At 38.8% G+C, this 18,278-nt stretch overlaps 1 protein-coding gene across 5 annotated transcripts; it reads right to left on the minus strand.

Annotated features, from left to right (window-relative positions):
• Window positions 1-178: 178 nt before the first annotated feature.
• ZNF485 (zinc finger protein 485) lies at window positions 179-17,008 on the minus strand. Of its 5 annotated transcripts, none has more exons than XM_034662881.1 (6): window positions 11,232-11,577; window positions 10,926-11,012; window positions 8,983-9,109; window positions 8,314-8,409; window positions 1,522-1,671; window positions 179-1,371 (listed from the first exon to the last, which is right to left on the minus strand). In XM_034662881.1, the coding sequence occupies exons 2-6, from the start codon at window positions 11,010-11,012 to the stop codon at window positions 590-592; spliced, it is 1,242 nt and encodes a 413-aa protein (XP_034518772.1). In that variant the 5' UTR covers window positions 11,232-11,577; the 3' UTR covers window positions 179-589. The 5 variants fall into 5 exon arrangements, with proteins under 5 accessions (XP_034518772.1, XP_034518771.1, XP_034518770.1 ...); XM_034662880.1 differs by having other exon boundaries at window positions 1,456-1,671; XM_034662879.1 differs by lacking the exon at window positions 11,232-11,577 and adding an exon at window positions 13,265-17,008 and having other exon boundaries at window positions 179-1,671.
• Between the last annotated feature and the right edge of the window lie 1,270 nt (window positions 17,009-18,278).

Here is an 18,278-nt window from a genome sequence, read left to right on the forward strand (position 1 = left end):
AGTTTTTATGTGTGTGGGTTTTTTTTAGTGGCTTCTGAATTTTCTTATTTAGAAAGACAACTATGTTAAACTATAGAAGATATATGTATACATGATTAAATATTTCAAAAAACAAAGCCAAAGTCAAAATTTCACATCATCATACCAATAAAAACATTCTTCTCAAAGATAACAACTTTTTGGACTTTATTTTACCACATCTTTTTGAATACACAGGACATATATGTACAAATAAAAATAGCTTCATTTTTTTAAAATATAAGTTAGACCACGACATGTAGACTTTCTGCAACTAGCTTTTTTAACTCGAACAAGGTGTCATGTGGATATTTCTATGGCTCTATATAGAGCTCTACCTTATTCTTTTTACTTCCTATGTAGTGTTCTGTAGTAACTATTTCCATATTGACAGACATTAAGGTTCTTCAAATATTTCACTAGTAAAAACCATACTACAGTGAATATCCTCACAAGTGAGAAGTTCTCCAGGATAGAGGTACACAGACTATTTTTCTTAAATGTGTGATTTGTTGAATGTCTCTTCTTTGATGGTCAAAAGGAATAAATTACTTCTGCATGATTTACCACACTAACTACATTTGATGGCTCTTTCTTTGTTATGCATTTTCTTATGTTGTTTAAGGGCTGAACTCTGGGGGAAAGACTTCCCACATACATTACACTCATAAGGTTTTTCTCCAGTATGGATTCTCTGATGTTCAACAAGGCCAGAGCTATGCCTGAAGGATTTCCCACATTTCTTACAGTAATAGGGCTTTTCTCCTGTATGAATTCTCTGATGTCCAATAAGGGTTGAGCTCTTCGTAAAGACTTTCCCACAGTCATTACATTCATAGGGTTTATTTCCACTATGAGTTTTCTGATGTCCAGCAAAGGATGAGCTATACCTGAAAGATTTTCCACATTTATTGCAGTGATAGGGTTTCTCTCCTGTATGCATTCTTTGATGACTAACAAGAGTCGAGCTCTTCCTAAAGGTTTTTCCACATTCATGACACCGATACGGTTTTTCACCAGTATGGATTTTCAGATGTTCCAACACAGTTGAGTTATCCCTAAAAGCTTTCCCACATACATTACATTTAAAAGGCTTCTCCCCGCTATGTATTCTCTCATGACGAGTAAGGGCTACATTCTGAGCAAAGGCTTTCCCACAGTCATTACATTTGTAGGGTTTCTGACCAGTATGAATTCTCTGATGACGTAAAAGGATAGAGTTCTTTCCAAAAGCTTTTCCACATTCATTACATTTATGAGGTTTCTCTCTAGAATGGATTTTCTGATGATTAACAAATGTTGAGTGCTTCTTAAGGAATTTCCCACATTCAATACATCTGTAAGGCTGCTTGCCTGTGTGAATTTTAAGATGATTTAAAAGAGATGAACTGCTCATAAAGGCTATCCCACATTTATTACATTTATGGGGTTTCTCACCAGTATGATTTCTCTGGTGGCTAATAAAGGAGGAATTATATTTGAAGACTTTCCCACATTCCTCACATTTATAATGTGTCTTCTTTGTGGAACTTCTGCCCTCCCAGTCCAGGTCTCTTTCCATCACGTCATTTTTTGTTTGCTCTCCCAGATCAGATCCTTCAGAAGTATGTTGCTTTAAGGTGGACATCTTTGTTTCAAACCAGTACTCCTGGACTGAAAAAAATTTTTTTAATTCAAACATTCTCTATGTTGAAATACTGAAAGTGAGAGCCACACAGGATAAAAATAAGGTTCTATTCTACACAACTACGGGTTATGTAAAATTAATTCATCCCACTTGTGATTCTTGCTAAGAAAAGATGGCAAGACTAAAAAGTAAGTAAGAGTCTAAAGAAATGGAAGGAAGTTATATAATAAACATTGTATTTGAAGAATGCAAGGAGCATCTAAGAAGTTGGCAAGTTAGGAAGGTAACACAGAAAACACATACTCCTCAAAAATAGATGAGAATGCGAGAATAAACACAAATTCGGAGAGAAAACCAAATATCCCAAAGCAAACCATGATTGCTAGGGCAGATTTCTATAGGGTGGTACATTTGAGAACATTTTAATGTCTCCAAAAACTTAAGAAAAACATTTCTCTGAGAATTTAATAGAGAATCAATACTTAATGTCTCAGAGAAAAAAATAGACAAAATATTTAAGGAACCAAAACAGTTCTCAGGCCAAAAGATTTTACTGTAATCTATGTTTTTTAACATATCTTAAAAAGAACATACCAAATTGTGATTTTTTTTTTTACAAAGTACACACCTACGACCCAAGAGAAAATAGGTAAGACGATTCTGACAAGTAGATTCTAAAAAACCAATGGAGCCAAATTTATGATAAGACAATCACTGATCAATTTTTTTCTTATATACACACATACACATTTATATTTACATCTTTTATTATTTATATTTATTAGCTTGGGGAGAGATTCCATACATCAGATACTAGAGCTAAGACCTATTTTTTTTTTAGGAAAACTCAAGTTGAAAATGAAGCCTGGTGAGAAACAGCCCAGATCCTTCAAATCGCCTTTGATGGGATATACATTTAATGTGTGATGGTTAAACTAGAGAAAATTTTAAGATACTGATTGTAAAGGTAGGTCGAGGCAAATCAGTCATATGAAGAGAAACACAAGCATATGGACACTTGTTCTATGACAAAGGTAGCTTTCAGAGCAGGGAGGAAAAGAAGACTACTCTGGCACCTGTAAGGTGGGGGGATGGGTGTGGTTAAACATGAATCCTACCTCTTGCCATGCACAAAAACCAATTCTAAGAAGATGATAAATCTAAAAGTAGAAGACAAACAATAAAACTTCTAGGAGTTAACACAGAAGAATGTTTTCATGAACATGGGGAAAGGAAAGATTTATTAAAAAGGACACAAAAAGCACTGACAAGAAAGGGAAAGATTGATAAACTAGAGATCATTAAAATTAAGAACTTCTATTCATCAGGGGCGCCTGGGTGGCACAGTGGTTAAGCGTCTGCCTTCGGCTCAGGGCGTGATCCTGGCGTTATGGGATCGAGCCCCACATCAGGCTCCTCCACTATGAGCCTGCTTCTTCCTCTCCCATTCCCTCTGCTTGTGTTCCCTCTCTCGCTGGCTGTCTTTATCTCCGTCGAATAAATAAATAAAATCTTTAAAAAAAAAAAAAAAAAGAACTTCTATTCATCAAAGGACCATTAACAGTGAAAAGCAAACCACAGAGAGAAGGGTGATACTGCATATATAATCAAAAAAGGGCTCTCTGAATAGATACTTCATAAAAGAGGATATATAATGGCCAATGAACATTTGAAAATGTCCTTAACCTCATTAGATATAAGGGATAAGAATACTAAAACCAGGGGCGTCTGGATGGCACAGCGGTTGGGCGTCTGCCTTCGGCTCAGGGCGTGATCCCAGCGTTATGGGATCGAGCCCCACATCAGGCTTCCGCTATGAGCCTGCTTCTTCCTCTCCCATTCCCCCTGCTTGTGTTCCCTCTCTCGCTGGCTGTCTCTATCTCTGTCGAATAAATAAATAAATAAATCTTTTAAAAAAAAAAAAAAAAGAATACTAAAACCACAATGAGATATACAACATGCCCAAAGAATACCTAACTTCAAAAGACTGGCATTATCAAGTATTGGTAGATACAGAAAAATGAGTACTCTCACACACTGATGGTAGAAATATAAATGGCACAAACCTTTCAAAAACTATTTGGCATTATGTACTAAAGTTGAATATATGCATATCCCATAAAATAGAAATTCCACTCCTTAGGTAGATGCCCAAAAGAAATGTATCCACACATGAATCAAAAGATAACCTGTAAGAATGTTCATAGCAACTCTAACAGTCAAAAGCTGGTAATATCCCAAATTATCCATCCACATATATAAGATAAGCAGTGGAATACCCATACAATGAATAAAATACCCCAGCAGTAGTCTTCAAAGCATGGTCCCAAGTCCACCAGCATCAGCATCAGCATCACCTGGGAACTTGGCAGAAATTTTCAGTTCACACTCCAAACCTACTGAAAAAAAACTCTAAGGGTGGGACCTAGTAATTGTACTTAAAAGCATGCTTTCTGATGCATGTTAAGGTTTTAAGAATCACTGATCCACAGCAAGGACAATGAATTAAAGTGGCCAAATAAACTTCAGTGTTAGTTTAGGGGGGGTGGAGGGAGGATGGCTAATTATTGGGAGCGATCAACATGTGCTGGTTACATAGTACTGGCTTTAAAAATACTAACTTACACTGCATATATATTTTTTTAATCAACCTTTCTATATATGTATTAAATTTTTAAAAGGCTTTAAGAAAGAAAAAGGAAGGGTAGCTTATGAGTCTCTTAATACTTTGATCAGAGAAATCAAAACACAAACTACAAAATATCTAATAATCATGAAAACAATATCAGAATCTATTGAATACAACCAAAACACTGCACAAACAAAAGTTTAAAGCTTTAAATATTTATATTACAAAAACAAGAATGAAAATCAATGAATTTAAGTAAACGATTAAGAAGATTAGAAAAAGTAAATAAACCTAAGGAAAAAAGGGAAAAGGAATTGAATATTAAAAACAGAAAATAATAATATATAAATACATCTAAGAGCTCTTAAGCAAAAAGTTAATAAATCTTAAAAAGACAAACAAATAATGTAAGAAATCACTAGAAGTAACCATAAGTGTAGAGGACATTACAAAAAGAATCACGGGGGTGCCCAGCTGGCTCAGTTGGAAGAACACACAACTCTTGATCTCGGGGTCATGAGTTTGAGTCCTGCATTGAGTGTAGGGATTACTTTAAAAAATAAATAAATGAACTTTTTAAACATAAATAAATAAAAATCAAAAAGAATCGTAAATGCAGGGCACCTGGGTGGCTTAGTCAGTTAAGTGTCTGCCTTCAGCTCAGGCCGTGATCCCAGGGTCCTGAGCCCCATGTTGGGCTCCCTGCTCATCAGGGAGTCTGCTTCTCCCTCTTCCTCTTCCCCTCTCCCCAGCTTGTTCCCCCCCACATCTCTGTCTCAAATAAATAAATAAAATTTTTTAAAAAAACAAAGAATCATAAAGGCTACTTTGTTCAAAACTATATAGATAAATTTGAGAACTTGACTTACTGGATGTTTTTAGGAACTTGCAAATTACCAAAACTGTCTTGAGACATAGCAAAAATCTACTTGGACAAGTTACTACAAAAGAGAGAGCATCATCAAATAACTACTCCCCAATTCCTCTCCCCTGCTCCCTGCCATTAAAAATACGTGTAAAAAAAAAAAAAAGGGCTAAACTTTCAGGGACCCAGCTATTATGTGAAATAAACTATACCAGAGGATGAAAACAGGAAAGGTCCAAAAAAAATTTTTAAGAGGCACTAAAAACTGAAATCAAAACCTAATGAAAATGGCCTGACAAAAAAGAAAAATGTAAATAAACTTTCTATAAATATCAGTGCAAAAACTTACATGAAAGATTAGCAAACAGAATCATCTACTGGCATATTTAAAAAATAATGTAATCATGTCATAACCAATTCTATTAAGAATGCAAAGTCATTAAGATAACTGAAGATAAAATTTACCACATTAACAGATCAAAAGGGAAAAGAAAGATATCATCTCCACACAGGCTGAAAAGGCATTTGATAAAATTCAATGCCTATGCTTATTTAAAAAAAAAATAATTTCTTGGGGCACCTGGGTGGCACAGCGGTTAAGCGTCTGCCTTCGGCTCAGGGCGTGATCCCGGCGTTATGGGATCGAGCCCCACATGAGGCTCCTCCGCTGTGGGCCTGCTTCTTCCTCTCCCACTCCCCCTGCTGTGTTCCCTCTCTCACTGGCTGTCTCTATCTCTGTGAAATAAATAAATAAAATCTTTAAATAAATAAATAAATAATTTCTTAATGAAAGAAGTGAATTAAATACTTCCTTATTATACATAATAACATTTACGTATCACAACCCAATAACAAGCTAAATGGGAGAATCCTAGACACAATCCCATTAAAGACACAAAAAGACAACCATATCCATCATTACCATGATTGTTGACAATTCAAAAAAAGTCAATATGAAACAAACTTTAAGAAAATCCATGCTCAACTACACTCCTGATAAGAGAAATGCAAATTAAAAGTACAATAAAATAAAAGTTTTTAACTATCAGGGGCGCCTGGGTGGCACAGCAGTTAAGCGTCTGCCTTCGGCTCAGGGCGTGATCCCGGCATTATGGGATCGAGCCCCACATCAGGCTCCTCCGCTATGAGCCTGCTTCTCCCTTTCCCACTCCCCCTGCTTGTGCTCCCTCTCTCGCTGGCTGTCTCTATCTCGGTCAAATAAATGAATAAAATCTTTAAAAAAATGTTTTTAACTATCAGATGGGCAATTATCAAAAAGTATAAAACACGATTGACAAGGTATGATCAGATTGGCACTCATATGTTGTCAATAGGAGTATAAATGTGTAGATACTAGTATTATCCACTAAATTTAAAAATATACTTACCCTTTCACCTATAAATTCTTGTTCCAAAATTTATCCTACAGCTTTACTTGTACTTGGGAGAATTGATGTTATCAATAATCACTGCATCACCATTCATAGTTACTACGTCCAATAGGGAACTGATTACATAAGTTACAATATAGCCATAAGATGGAACACTATACAGCCATTAAAAAATAAAATAGCACTCTAAATGATGTAGCTATGTGAAATGATATCCAAGGTATGACAAAAGCAAGGCACAGAATAGTGTACTACCATGTACTTAAAAAAAAAAAAAGGAATCCATGTATATTCTAGGAAAGCATACATTATATCTGGAAATTTCTGCAAGAAATTTATACAAAGATGCCTCGAGGAGCTGGATGATTAATAAAGCTATGTGAAGAAGGCTGCATGCCATTTGAACCATCTGAATTTTACACCGTATGCATTTCTAAAAACCAATAAAGTAGAATATGCAAAAAAGGAGGGGAAGTGTGAAACATGGAATGGTTGTGAAATCTTTGTATAGAGATTTATTAGTCTTCCAAATGGATGAAAAAATATCAAAGGAAACACTGCTGGCTTTTACAACATCTAAATTCTAAATATCTTATATCAAAAAATACCAAAATTAAAACAGAAAGAACAAAGAATAAGGACGACTGAGTTACTACTGTTACCTATAAAGGTAGCGTCAGGGGCGTCTGGGTGGCTCAGTTAAGCATCTGCCTTGGGCTTGGGTCATGATCTCAGGGTCCTGGGATCAGCCCGGAGTCAGGCTTCCTGCTCAGCAGAGAGTCTGCTTCTCCCCCTCCCTCTGCCCTTCCCCGCTGCTCATGCATGCTCTCTCTCTCTCTCTCTCTCTCTCCCTCTCTCTCTCTTAAATGAATAAATAAAATCTTTCTGATAAAAAGAATCTACAAAAATTTTAGGGGAAAAAAGTTAACTTAGTAAGAACAAAAGGAATTACTGAAAAGCATTAAAAAACAAAACAAAACCAAAAACCTAGGTTAAACCAATTATGCATCCTTGGTATTTTCCATGAAATACAGTCATAAAAGTTTCCCTGAGGATGATATAGGCAAAACGACAGAGTTTTTTTTAAAAAAAAGGAATATTGGCAGAATATTTTAGGTGAGAGAAACATCCGTGTTTAAAGATTCTGAAATGAATATAACACGAAGAAAGTGATACAGAAATTTATGTGAAGTATATGTAAAAAAAGAAAAAATGAGAGTCAAGAGCAAAAGATAACAGAGAAGAGAAATTTAAAAAGACCACAAGAAAAGGGAAGAAAAAATGCTTCCCCATCAGTTTGTTTGCCAAAAATAGTAATTATCTATAGTTAGGAAACTATGCTTACACTTGGGAATCTGCCACTGCCACTTATATGATTAGAGATAATGGATATTAAAACTAGAAAGGGATATATAGTCATTTATTAAGCTAACCATGACAGGATTTGAAAAGAATTGAGAATGGATAGAAGATAGAAACAAAGTATAGCCTGACAAGTGCCTGAAAATGGGGAGGGGAAAAAAACACATTAAGAGATTAAGGATTTCAGAGTGAGAGGTCACGGACCTGAGGCCCTGAGAAGGGAGTAGCTCTCCATAGGAATGAAGAGAAAAATGGCAAGTCATTTGACACGACAATGACATTAAAAAGAGGAAATTGGTGTCAAGTGCCCCAGCCCTGCTGCCCAGACATGGGCCCCCTAAGATGAGCCTTCTGACCAAGAACCCCTAGTCACCATTCAGTGTGATCAGCTGCTGCTTGAAATGGTTCCCACCTCACTCACCAGAACAAGTATCTGATGTAATCTGTTGTACTTCCATCCATGGCTCTGCCCCTTGCTCCAATTGGGTGATTAGTTTGGGTTTGGAAGAGAGAAGTCCTGTTCGTAGAGAAAGAAAAGGAATGTGACTGTGGTGATGAGCAAAAGCAGTTATCCCAGCCCTCAGTCTCAGGGAGGTCTCCATTAGAGGTGGTATCAGGATGTCCAAATCATGCAGTTATAGACACATACATGGAAAACTTTAGAGAACTGGGCTAGACTGCACACAAAGCTGCCATCTTAAACTCTGTATGGCTCTGACTTTCTGAGGAACAGAATGAGCATTAACTCCAGCCTCTAAGCCCATGCTAAAAACAAACAAACAAAACCTCCCATTTAAGATTTTTAAATGCCCTGTATACCCTGTGAAAACCAACAGTTGCCCAGGAAATCAATTTTGAGTTAAAAAGACATCCTCACAGGGCACCTAGGTGGCTCAGTTGGTTAAGCGTCTGCCTTTGGCTCAGGTCATGATCCTGGGGTCCTGGGATCAAGGCCTGCATAGGGCTGTCTGCTCAGTGGGGAGTCCACTTCTCCCTCTCCCTCTGCCCCTCCCCTCTGCTCCCGTGCACTCTCATGTTTTCTCTCTCAAATAAATAAAATCTTTATTAAAAAAAAAAAAGACATCCTTACCCACAAACACCAGATTCCCATAGTTTTCCAGCATCACATCCCTGTACAGGGCCTGCTGAGTGGCATCCAGGTGTTTCCATTCAAACTGGGTAAAGGACACAGCTACATCCCCAAATGTCAGTGATCCCTGCAAAATCAAACCCAATTTTGCTCATCCAGGAGCTGTTTACACCCTTGAGCCTGAAGTAGAGAACCAGGAAGTCCTTACTGGAAAAGGATAGCAACACATTCAACGCCAGCTTCTGATATTTCAGATTGTTTATGCAGAGGGAAGTGGAACACAGTTAATGAAAGTATCAAGGGGGAAAGTAGATGACAGGTTCAGAAAGCAGACCTGCTACACAGGAACAAAAAAATTAAAAGATAAGAAGCTGGAAAATCCAGCCAGGGGTAAAGGAAGGTTGTGGCCCTTCATCTGAACCACACTGCCCTCCTCATCCTCTTCCAACATACCTATCATGCTCCCTCCTCTGGGCCTGCCATTTGCTCACCCCTCACTTTGTAGGTCTTTGCTTAAATGTCACCTCATCAGAAAGTTCTCTTTTCTCTTTTCCCATCCTCTCCCACCCTCTATCCCATGACCCACTTCACTTTCTTCACAGGATTTCTCACCTCCTGGCAGGATTAGATATATAGTTGGTATCACCTATAATATGAGTTCTGGGAGATTAGGGACCACTTGGGTCACTGCTGTCTCACCAGCCTAAAATACTGCCTGGCACATTTCAGAAGTGTTCAAGGATTTGTCGATCAACAAATGAACTGAAACTCCAAAAAGACATGCAAAGTGATACTGGCTTTATCCTAGAATTTACTGGGAAATAATATATGTCAATTGCCTCTCATAGCAATAGCAACTTAATATGTATCAGGTGTAGCGCTAAGCCCCACGATATACATCACCTCTGAATTTCTACCATGACTATTCATAAAGTAAATCTATTTTATAGCTAAGGATAGTAAGGCTCAGAGAGTTGAAAGAACTTGTTCAAAGTCACCAGGCTGGTTGACTACAGTATAAAAAGGAGCTATAAAAAATGGTAATGAGACTATGGAGCAAATTGGAAGAAACGGCTATGACATATTAAAAGGAAAAAAAAATGGGTAAACCTAAAAAATACACATGCAAAAGTGTTTCAAATGAAATAAGTTGACTTGTTAGTGTAATAGGAATAGAGGTAATCTTTAATTTTTTAAATATTCTGTTACTCTTAACTTGTATAATATTCAAATACATATTACTTCCTGTCAAAATGCTAATTACTTCCTGTCAACTTCTCAAAATCCTTCAAAACCCAGTTTTCTCTAGGATAAAGGCAAACTCCAGCCTGGCATTCTAGACCCCAAATGTTTCCAAAGTTCTCTGGGACCAGTTTGTTCCTGGTTCAGATGTAATGGCTCCATTCATGTTGTAGCCTTCCCCTAGGCACCCCATCCTCCGCAATTATGCAAGCTTCATTTAATCTTTAGGAAGAATTAAAAAGATTACCACCAGCCCCACCACCACCACCCACCCTTTAGACTCCTCTGATCCCCGAACATCAAGAGCACTACCATCACTGTGTCATATAGTATCATTCACTAACACTTCGTCCTCTGTAGTTATATGATAAATAAGTCTGTTTTTCATCTTCTGTGAGTGGGCAACCCCTTTGAGGCAACAGCTATACTTTACCTACAAAGTATTCTCAGCTTCTAGCACTCTAGAAAGCATGGGTACAAAAATCTATTTAGTGAACCACTCTGTAATGGGTAGAGAGGAAATGAAGGGACAACAGTGGGGAGAGGGTCCTTTCTCTGCAAAGCTGCACCAATCCAGGATTGACTCAGGCAACCTAATTTGGTCCATACACAGGGCAGAGCATCTTCCAGGCAAGAAGCATAAACACAACTTCACTTTGAAACGGTGGTGACTTCTCAGGAAAAGTTGAAACCAAACTTGCCTGGATTTGGGCTCTTGGTAGTCTTGGGGCCATCTGCCTCCTGAACTGTGCTCCCGGGCAAGGGCAAAGAATCCTGAATAAGCCCATCTGGGAAAGAAGAAAGGAAATATGAGGAAGTCCCTCCATGTCCTAAACTAGCTAGAACTTGCTCTCTGCAAGCTGGGCAAGACAGTCCGCCACCCTCCCTACTCCCCACTAAGGTGGGTGGACACGTGAAGGTGGTTAAGGTCTGGGCCGGCTGCCTGGAGTCCGGCCTGGCAGCAAGCTCCAGGCCAAGCTCTGGCTGAGAGTCAGGCAGGCAGGCACCTTTGCCAACACGGGTGGAAAGTCTCGTCGGTCACTCAATCTCTGGGCCTCAGCGCAAGCCTTTAAACTTTCTGTCAGGCGCCAAATTCGCGCGGTCACTCAACAGGGCACCACTCCTCGGGGTGGGGCCCCGTCCCCTCCTCAGCCGGATCCTTCCACGGCCGGCCCCCTGGGGAAAAGGGGCGCGCACCAGGTCTCAGTGCCCCAGCCCGGCGGCGGCGTTCCAGGACCCGGCTGGGCGGGCTGGGCTGCGAAGCTGAGCACGCGGAGAAACTGCGACCACCCACGGCGGTACTAGCTACCGAGACCCGCGAGGGGCAGGAGCCGTGCTCCATTCACGCGGAGAGCAGGGCCGGAAACGGAAGCGACCGTAGGGGCCTCTGGGAAGTGTAGTCTGGGACGCAGTCCAGGGTCTCAGGATCTCCATCCTATGCCTTAGCGAGCATCCCCTGCGGAACACTGAAAAGCAATGGGGCCTTGGTCGTTCCAGAGATTCTGGATCAATGCTCTGGGTAGTCCTGGCATCGGGGTTTTTTAAAGCTCCCACGTGATTCTAATTCTAATATCCAAGACTGGCACCCAATGCTAGAAACATGCAAATCTGTGAGACATATCTTACTTTGGGACAGCTCTTTAGGATTGATTCGTTCACTTATTTGTTCCCAAGTAATCCCATTTTTATTTTAAGCAAAGAAAAAGCATGTTAGAAAAGGAGAGCACCCAAAACACTAAAAATTTCCTATTTGCTGACAAAGAAGATGAAACAAGATTGAATCCATCTTTTAAAAATGTGTTATTTTCTAGGAAAAAAAAAATCCTACTTACAAGCTCCAGGAATTGGACAGCTTAAGAAGGAAAATGTATCTCTTTTGTTCAATTAGGACTTTTTATTTGGAAGACTATTTCTCAGAACGGGGCATTTATTCACCAAATTAACAGTGATTAACCAGTGCCCTGCTAAATGCCATCCACTATTCTACATGTTAAGGACAGAGCACTTGACAGGGACTCCCTCCTTAACCAAACTTCTGAATCCTCTTCTACAAGACCTTGTCTTTGGCGTAATGAGCCCAATTTTAGTGAAGAATCCTACTAAGCCAGTTCATCAAGAACCTGGGAGCCTGGATGGCTCAGTCGGTTAAGTGCCTGCCTTCGAATCAGGTCATGATCCCAGGGTCCTGGGATGGAGCCCCATGTCAGGCTCCCTCCCTCCCCTCACCCATACTCACTCTCTCTCTATCTCAAATAAATAAAGTCTTTAAAAAAAAAAAAAAGAATTCCCCCACCCTTGGAATCCAATCAAGCTCCTCTTCCCCCCATCCTTGATATTTAACTAAATTCCATTCTGCCCTCCCCGCATCTTGATACCTAACCAATTTCTTCATACTCATTTTCCATTTACTCCTTCACCCTGTCAGTTGGCTATAAATCCCCACTTGTCCCTGTTGTATTGGGAGTTAAGTTCAAGCTTTCTTCCATAGCGCAATGCAATAAATTCTTGAATAAAGTCTTCTTTGCAAGTTTCAAAATGTGTCAGTATAATTTATCTTTAATGCAGTGAACAAAACAAATCATGTCTGTCCCCTCAAAGATTTTACATTCAAATGGACATCTGGAAAAGAGAGATTCAACAAAATCAGGGTAAAGAGGACAGAAGAGGATTCTTATTAAATATAGAGCTGTAAGGACTGACCCCTTCAATAAGAGATCATATGTGCAGAAGTCTTTAGGAAGTGAGGTAACAAAAAGGAGTGTATCTGTGGGAAGTTAGTTTCAGGCAGATAAAACAGCAGATGCAAAGCCCCTACAGAGTGTGCTTGGTTTATCTGAGGAACAGCAAAAGGTCAAGGTGGTTAGAACACTAAAGACAGGTAAAGTCTAGATCATGTTTATGATGATTAATTTTAAGTGTCAACTTGATTGGGCTAAGGGAGGCCCAAACAGCTGGTGAAACATTAATTCTGAGTGTATCTGTGACAGTGTTTCCAGAAAGATTACCATTTGAATCACTAGACTAAGTAAAGAAGATCTACCTTTATCAATATGGGCAGGCATCATCCAATCCATTGAGAGGCCAGTTTAACAAAAATGTAGAGGAAGGATGAATTCTCTTTCTCTCTTTCTTCTTGAGCTGAGACATCCATCTTCTCTTGTCCTCAGACATTGGAGCTTCTGATTCTTTGGCCTTCAGATTCTGGGACTTCCTCCAGCACACTACCCCTCCCTTCTCAGGCCATCACCCGTTGGCCCCCCTGGTTCTCAGGCCTTCTGATACAGACTGAATTATACCACCAGCTTTCCTCGTTCTCCAGCTTGCAGACGGCAGATCATGGGACTTCTCAGCCTCTATAACCAAATGAGCCAACTAATTAATTAATTACACATATACTATCAATCTGTTTCTTTGGAAGACCCTGACTAATACAATATTCCTCCATTTAGTCCACTGCAAGGACACTGGCTCTTACTTTGAATGAGATAAGAAGCCATCAGAATGTGGGGAACTGGAATCCTCATTCATTGTTGGTAGGATGATAAAATGTTGCGTCTACTTTGGAAAACAGTTTGGCAGTTCCACAAAACTTTATTTTTTTTATTTTATTTTAATGTTTTTTTTATTATATTATGTTAGTCACCATACAGTACCACAAAACTTTAAACATGGGAGTTACCATATCACTCAGTGATACCATTTCCAGATACCTACCAAAGAGAAATAAAAATATACATCTACACAAAAATTTGTACACAAGTGTCCATAGCGGTGTTATTCATAAGAGTCAAAAGTGGGAAAGGCACAAATGTCCATAAACTGGCAAATGGATAAAAAAGTACGGTATATCCAAACAGTGGAATATTTGGCAATAAAAGGAATAAAGTATTGATATACGCTACATAATTGATAAACTTTGAAAACACTAAGTAAAAAAAAGATAGTCACAAAATACAATAAGATTCCATTTAAACGAAATGTCCAAAAAAGGAAACTTCAGAGAGACAGAAAATATATTAAAGGTTGCCAGTGGTTGGAGCGAAGGAGGAATGGGGATTGACTGTTAATGGGTGTGAAGTGACAGGGTATGATGAAATATTTAAAATAGATAATTATATTCATTTCCTAGGGCTATCATAACAAAGTACTACAAACTTAAGCAACAGAAATTAATTTTCTCAGTCTGGAGGCTAGAAGTTCATTATCAAGTGAGGCTGGTTCCTTCTGAGACTTTGGGTAGAATCCCTCCTTGACTCTCCCTAGCTTCTTGTGGCTGCTATCAATCCAATTTCTTAGCTTGAATTCTCCTGTGTGTCTCTGTCTTCATATGGTATTTCCTCTTACAAGGACAGCTAAATATATTGGATTCAAGCCCACCCTAATGACCTCATCTTAACTTGATTATATCTACAACAACCCTATTTCCAAATAAGGTTACATTCTGGAGTACTGGGCGTTAGGACCTCAAGTATGAAGGGTGGGGGGAGGACACAATTCAACCCATAACATTTAGTTTTGTGTTTTATGCTTTGTTCCTTAATGTTTTGCCTTTAATACTCCCTAATTCATTTTTAATAAGGTTCACATCTTATAAGAGAAAGGGTCTAAATTTGTCTCAAATGATTGGCTAATCTTTCCAGCACCATTCATTGAAAAGTCTGTTCTTTCCTCCAGTAAATGAAATGCCATTATTATCTTATGCCACACTATACTGTCTCCCCAACAAAAGTTGAGAGATTTCTTAACCTGTGCTGTTTTTCAGAAGCACAGGGCTCAGTATACAATGTTGTGTTAGTTTTAGGTGTACAATATAGTCTATACATTATGCTATGCTCACAAGTGTACCATCTTTCACCATACAACTATTATAATACCACTGACTATATTCTCTGTGCCGTACCTTTTATCCCCGTGACTTACTGACAAAACATTGAGTGAAAAAAATCAGTTTCTAAAACAGCCTGTATAGTATAATCCCATGTAGTATCTCACATAATAATGAGGTAATGCCAGAAACATGCTCAGCAAGGGCCTACTGCAAAGTATGACTCACCTTATTCCAAGTCCCATGCTACATCTGCTACTTGAATTATCTCATTTAATACTTAAAGCAACCCTATAAGGCAGGTACAATTACTATTCTCACTAGCAAAAACTTTTTGTTATAGAAATTTCAAAATATGCACAACACAGAATAATATAACTAGACTCCATGTATCCATAACCCAGGTTCATAAATATCAAGATTATGCCTGTTGTATTTTATCTGTCAATCCCCCTCCCCTCTAACTGAACTATTTAATTTATAAATAATCAGGCATATATCTTACCTAAGGACAGTTTATTTTATTTTTTACATTGTACCACTGCCACACTTAAAAAATTAATAATAATTTGAGAGGCTGAATATGCAAATGGACAATGGCAAGACCATATATAAAAACAATCTGTAGGATCTAGCCCAGGAAACCAACCCAAAATCTACAATAACTAGCCCAGGAAGCCAGCCTGCTTGTAGACTGACTTGTAAGAAATCAAAACATCATCTCTAGCCATCAGCCCAGGCAGCCAAACTATTAATTACCCCCGAACAGTCAGACCTTAATAACTGACAGTATCCCTAAGTTTTGTCCCCACTTCAATTTAGGATCAATCAGAGAATGCCAAATATATTCCCCTAACCAATCATACAGGACGCCCTCTTCTACTAGCTACCTCCAGTTGCCCCTCACCAACAGCCTGCAATCAGACCACACCCAAAGCCTTCCCTTTTTTCCACTCTGAAGCTTTACCACTCTACTGCCTTTGAGTCTCTGCCAAAATGCAAGTGATGGTAGCTGACTACCTTGCCATAACATGCTTTGAATAAATAGCCTTTGCTTATTCTCATTTAGTCTTCATTTTTTCCAAAAATTCTTTTATATCTAATATCCAAATCTGAATATCTCTAAGTGTCCCATAGATTTATTTTATACCTAATTTGTTTGACTCAAAGAGAAACCCTTCAATCGGCCTGGGCCCTTATGACATGATGATAGTAGACTTTGGAAGTTTCTTGCTCTCTGGCAGACAAGTTGTCTCAGGCTTACACTATGCTTTGCCACAAACCAGCCACTTCTCCAAAGAGCCCTGGCTTTTTCAGCCTCCTGCAGTTTTTTGGATTTACCTACAAACTGGAGCTCATGAAGGAGCCTATGGAACCTTAGCCCAGTTTCAATGGTGTTCTCCTGCTGATGAGTCCACTCAGAGTGGAGTTCTCTTCTTTGGGGACTAAGTTATGTGGTGGCAGTCTCTGTGTTCTAGGTTCCAGGACTCTTACTATCTTGGAAAAGTTGCTGAAGCCCCATGGTGCTTTGACCCCACCTCTTCTGGTAATTGTACCCTGACTTTGGTTTTGTTGAAGATACTGTCCAGTGGGATGTTTCTCCTGCTATCCTACTGACTCAGTCCATTTTTATGAGTGACTGGGAGAAATTCAAAAACTCTGCACACGCTTTCTCCCTCTCTCTCTCTCTCTCGTAAAGTAAATCTTGTTTTTTACAGAAAGGAAAAGAAAAAGCATTTCATAAAAGCCAACAACTACTCATGATAACAACACTCAGCAAACTATGAATAGAAAGGAAATTCCTCAAATTGATAAAGACCTAAAGTAACACCAAACTTGATGTTAAAATCAAATGCCTTCTAAGACAGTAACAAACAAGGATGTCTGCTCTCACCATCTTATGCATTGTAGTGCTCGAAATTCTAGCTAGTGCAATACATCAGAAAAAATATTGGAAATAAAGAAGGAAAATGATCTCTATAGATGACATAATTCTCTATGTGAACAATGTCCAAAAAAAAAAAATTTAAAAAAGAAAACCCTCCAATAACCATTAAGTTCAGCAAGATCACTGGGTCCAAGAGCAACATAAAAATTAATCAATTTTCTATATACTAAACAATACATTGTGAAAACTGAAATTAAAAATATCATCTATGATCTTCCCAAGAAAATTAAATACTTAAGTATAAACTTAACAAAACATGTACACAGGGGCGCCTGGGTGGCACAGCCGTTGGGCGTCTGCCTTCGGCTCAGGGCGTGATCCCGGCGTTATGGGATCGAGCCCCACGTCAGGCTCTTCCGCTGTGAGCCTGCTTCTTCCTCTCCCACTCCCCCTGCTTGTGTTCCCTCTCTCGCTGGCTGTTTCTATCTCTGTCGAATAAATAAATAAAATCTTTAAAAAAAAAACAAAAACAAAAAAAATAAAACATGTACACAATCTACATCCTGAAAATTACAAAATTCAGTTATGTAGTAAGATACTGCCCTTAGAAGAAACTAGGTGAAGGATACAGGGACCTCCCTGTGCATTTTTTCCAACTTCCTGTGAATCTATAATTTTTTCAAAATAAAACGTTTTAGAAATATATGAACTGAAAAAAATTGGGGAATAATAATGTATTCTCTCACAGACAATAATGGGTGAGAGTTTAAGTAAATGCTGTATATGAATACGGTTGTGTGGGAACACGCTGTGAAGCGGTACACTCTGTATTTATGTATATATAGTTTGTGTGAATGAGTACAGGGTATATGTTTGCAGCCAGGTTGATCATTGTTGGCATCCCCAGGTCCCAGCATCACCCTGGGAGGAAATTGTCCAGGGATCATTCTCCAGGGATTCTAAACTGTGCAGGACACAATGTGAATATCTTTGTCCCCATAACAACCCCTGCTGAGGCCCCTCAACTCATCCCTACAAACACCTCCTGACATTTTCTAAGTACAATGCACCACATTTCAGTGATAATTATCTTCAACCATATAGAACCCTGGAAAGTTCCTGAAACAGTTTAACCCCCTTTGCCTTCCTGGGGGCTTCCTTGAAAAGGGCTGTGGTTACTGGGTTCCTTTCCTAAATGAGAAAACCAAGTCTTGAAGGGGTTAAATTACATGGAAACAGAGATTAATTATAAACGGAGTCAACTGTGGAAAACATGTGCTTTGGAATATTAAAAAAAAAAAATTTGGATTTGAATCCATACTTTACCCGATTGGAAAACAT

Source organism: Ailuropoda melanoleuca, chromosome 6, assembly GCF_002007445.2.
Source record: "Ailuropoda melanoleuca isolate Jingjing chromosome 6, ASM200744v2, whole genome shotgun sequence".
In the NCBI taxonomy this organism is placed as follows: domain Eukaryota; kingdom Metazoa; phylum Chordata; class Mammalia; order Carnivora; family Ursidae; genus Ailuropoda; species Ailuropoda melanoleuca.